At 58.0% G+C, this 3901-nt stretch overlaps 1 protein-coding gene and 1 further gene across 1 annotated transcript in view; one reads left to right on the forward strand and one right to left on the reverse strand.

The window, feature by feature from the left end:
* Window positions 1-76: 76 nt before the first annotated feature.
* VDBG_00815 (conserved hypothetical protein) lies at window positions 77-543 on the reverse strand (the record flags this gene model as incomplete).
* A 2050-nt stretch (window positions 544-2593) lies between these two features.
* VDBG_00816 (phosphatidylethanolamine N-methyltransferase) overlaps window positions 2594-3901 on the forward strand; it is a gene marked incomplete at both ends in the record, with an annotated part of 2943 nt that continues 1635 nt past the window's right edge. Inside the window, 3 exons of the mRNA XM_003009087.1 lie at window positions 2594-2753; window positions 2842-3347; window positions 3463-3665. Of these exons, the coding sequence (XP_003009133.1) occupies window positions 2594-2753; window positions 2842-3347; window positions 3463-3665 (869 nt within the window). The remainder of the gene's footprint in view (window positions 2754-2841; window positions 3348-3462; window positions 3666-3901) is intronic.

The raw sequence follows: 3901 nt of genomic DNA on the forward strand, positions 1-3901 counted from the left end.
GCACCCCGCCCCCTTGTCCGCCTCGACGAACGAGGCCCTCATCCACCCGTTCGACTCGGACCCTACGAATGGACCATCACGGGCCCCGGGCCCGAGCCCGCCGGGTGGAATGGGCGCCGCGCCTTCGGCGCCGTCGTGCGAGCTTGCGTCCTCGGCCTCGCGCGCGAGACGCTCCTCGAGCTTGCGGTGCTGCTCCGTCTGACGCTTGTGCTTCTTCTCGTCGCTGCGGGCGCGGGCGGCGTCGCGCTTCTCGCCAATGATGTAGGGGATGGAGCGGACGGCGGCGAAAGCAAGGGTCGCGGCCTGGCGCAAGTGGCGGACGGCGTCGCGGAGGTGGATGCGGGCGTCAGTAAGGTCGCTGCGGGCGGCGGCGGAGCGCTTCTTGGCACGGTATGTGCGTTCGGCGCGCTGAGCCTTTTGGTACTTCTCCGAGGCGCGGCGTCGGTTCGTCACAAGGAGGGCCTCGGTGCCGGAGGTGCCTGGACGGCGGGCCGGAAGGGGCTTCTCTGTGGGCTCGGGGGAGGGGCTCGTCTTGTCGGTCATTTCTTCCCTTTTTTTTTTTCTTTCTTTCTCTTTTTTTCTTCTTTTTTAGGAGACCAGGTAAGTACCAGACTTGGTAACGGATGAATCAAGAGAAGAATGAATGGAGCAACTGTAAGTGAGATGAGTCTCGAGAGTGTGTGTGTGTGTGACTTGTGAGAATTACGAGTGTGTGAATCAGTGAGCGTGGGGTGATGAGTGAGCAAGTGAGTGGGTGAGTGAATGGCAGTGAAGGAGTGAAGGAGTGAAGGAGTGAATGAGTGACTGAGCTGGTCGAGGTAGCCCACGTGGAATCAGGGACGGATGCCAGCTTTGGATCATGAACATGATCTTATACATGATCTTATACACATGCGCCGACGAGGAGAAGAACGCGGTCGAATGCGCTAAAAAGACGTGGCCTGGGTGGCGCGTTGCTGTCACTCTGGAACATCATGCATCTGACCGCCCATCCCTGGCCGCCCGGGCCCCAGCGTAGCAAACGAGGGAGCGTGGGGCACGAGAAACATGGCAGACGGCATGAAGAGGCAATCAGCGTGGTGGGCAGTCGGAAACCATAAGACCAGGCATGCTATAAACCCCACGGAACAGGAGAGGGCGACCGTTGGAAGGGGGTGATTCATCGCACCTCGTTTCCTTGAGGGACCCTTCTCTCAGTCAAAATGGGGCAACCGGGCGTACCCCTGTCGCCAGAGTCGGACAAGGCATGAAGAGAGCCCAGGTCTCTGGGCATGTAGCGTTCTGAAGACATAACTGGAGGGTACCCATGCTCCATCGTGTTAGGTGCGTGAAGGATTCGGAGTCGAGATGGGTCGCTGGCGTCGTCGGTCGCGATGGCGGACTATCGTGAGAATTGCGTGAGATGAGGGTGTTTGAGTCTGGCTGTGGCTGAGAAGCGAGTTCTGGAACTCCTTCGAACAGGCCGGAAATACTCGAGCTGTGGCTGGAGAGCGCTCGAGGGCGGCAACTGATAGGACAGAGGACGGAGAAGGAGCAAAGGAGAGACCCCGCCCGCTCGTCACATGTTCCTGCCCACGAGGAAGCCTGTTGGAATTGGCTGTGCCTGCTAGTGAAAACGTTGAGGCCACTTGCTCTCGTTTCCTCTTCGTTCCAATTTCTTTTCCTGGCTTCCCTTTTCCTGTCGTGTGCCTCACATCCTCATCTGTCTCTTTCGCAGCAACAATTCCCAAAGCTTGTCTGGGAAACCAACCTCCACCTCACCCACCCACCGCTTGCGGTCTGGCCTACACCCACTACCCCGTTGTGCACGACTCGGGTGCTTGTTCTTCTGCTCTTGGGAACGGACGGCTGGGGTTCAACCATCGAACTTCACCTCTGGTCCGTCGTTGTCAAGCCTCCCCTCTTCTCTCTGGGCGCGCCACCCCCCCCTCTCCATTGCGAGCTTGCAGCATCAGCATCCTTCACCCACGCCCTGCTGCGGCATCCCGCGGGGTTTTTCTCTCGACAGTACCGGCTGATTGGTCCCGCTGCCTGCCGCCTCGAAACCTATTTGTTGAAACTCCCACGGTTCAAACCCTGCAACTCATCGCGCCTTGAGGTTGACCATTACACAAAAGGCAAAAAAAGCGACAAGAAGAAAAAGGGAATAGGCCAACCCCATGTGATTCGGACTGCAGCAAAACCCCGTTGAAAACACTGGAGACCCCGACGCAATAGCCAAGCTCTCTGTGACATTTCAGAGGAGTACCACGCTGTAAGCTCAGCCAACAGCGGCACTCTCTCGGCCGACCTGCCCGCACGAGTCCTGCAGCTAGAGAAGCCTCGACATCTCGCTCATCCTCTTACCCTTTTCCCTCTCTCTCTCTCTCTCTCTCTATCTCTGCCTCTCCTATCCCCTTTCTTTTCCGCCCGTCCACCTACGCTGCCTGATCGCGTGAACACAATTGGCCTTCACGCACGTCCCTACACTTGTGATCCCCACTCACAAGCCGGTAACGCCGCCCTACGACCGCATCAACCTGCGGCCCCCAACATCTGCCCATTCCGGACCTAAATCCCCGCCTCGCCGCGCTCCGACGCAATTGCCCCCAACATGAGCTCCGCCACCGATGTCTCGGCCGGCGCCGCCAGCGTGCGGCTCCGTCAGAAACCGGCTCTGTCTCCATCTTCCAATCAGCAATCGGAGCCTGCAGCTCAGCAGGACTCGGATCAGAAGCCGAAAAAGACTTTTGGTCGAACACCCGATGGCACAGGTGCGTAACTCAGCAATGTCACGAACACCAACGAACACATCTGTGAACCCAAAGAACCCCACTCTGACCTAAACCCCTCATGCTGCAGTCTTCACCGTTCCCACGACCCATGACATGGTGTCCCAGCTCCTGGATCCCCGGCAGCCCAAGAATCTTTCCGACGTCCTCGTGCTCGCGTTCCTTGGTGGCATGATCGCCATTGCATACCTCCTTCCTTGGGGTCTGAAGCGGCCTGTTTTCGCCCTGATCTTCCTTTTCTGGAGAGCGTCCTACAACATTGGCATCGGCTATCTCCTGACTATCCAGTCCCAGCACCGTCGCCTGGAGACCTGGGCCACGCGGTGGAAGCTTTTTGAGCACCCAAGTACTGGCAAACAGCCCAGGCCTTGGCTGTACAACACCCTAAAGCGTGAGCTTGAGGCTAAGATTCCCGAAGACTATGAGTTCGAGAAGGCACCCATGGAGTACAACACCTGGTTGACCTTCCGTCGCGTTGTTGACCTCATCCTCATGTGTGACTTCGTATCCTACTGCCTGTTCGCCATCATCTGCGGTCACAAGCCTGAGGCGAGAGCTTCGTCATTGGCGCCGTGCGTTGGTCCATTGGCATTGGCCTCGTCCTCTTCAACCTGTGGGTCAAGCTCGATGCGCACAGAGTGGTCAAGGATTACGCCTGGTACTGGGTGATTTCTTCTATCTTATCGACCAGGAGCTCACTTTTGACGGTGTCTTTGAGATGGCTCCCCACCCCATGTACTCCATCGGCTATGCCGGTTACTATGGCATCTCCATGATGGCCGCGAGCTATGAGGTGCTGTTCATCTCCATCGTCGCTCATCTTGCTCAGTTCGCCTTCCTGGTCATCGTCGAGAACCCTCTTATCGAGAAGGGCGTACAACACGCCCCCACCTCGTAAGCGCACCATGTCCGGACATGAGGCCCAGCCCGCCGCCCTGGGCGGCTTTCGAAGTCGCTGATGAAGTCGTGATCGACTCTACCGTGCCCCCCAAGGAGGCGCCGTCTCAAGTTCACAACCTGCTCGGCCGGCACAATCTCGGCTCTTCCGCATCACCGAATACACAGTCATCATGCGCCTTTATCAGTTCTCCGCTCACGTTTGTCCCGCCCTCTTTGTTCCTACCAGGACT

The sequence above is a fragment of the Verticillium alfalfae genome, genomic scaffold, assembly GCF_000150825.1.
Source record: "Verticillium alfalfae VaMs.102 supercont1.1 genomic scaffold, whole genome shotgun sequence".
Classification (NCBI taxonomy): domain Eukaryota; kingdom Fungi; phylum Ascomycota; class Sordariomycetes; order Glomerellales; family Plectosphaerellaceae; genus Verticillium; species Verticillium alfalfae.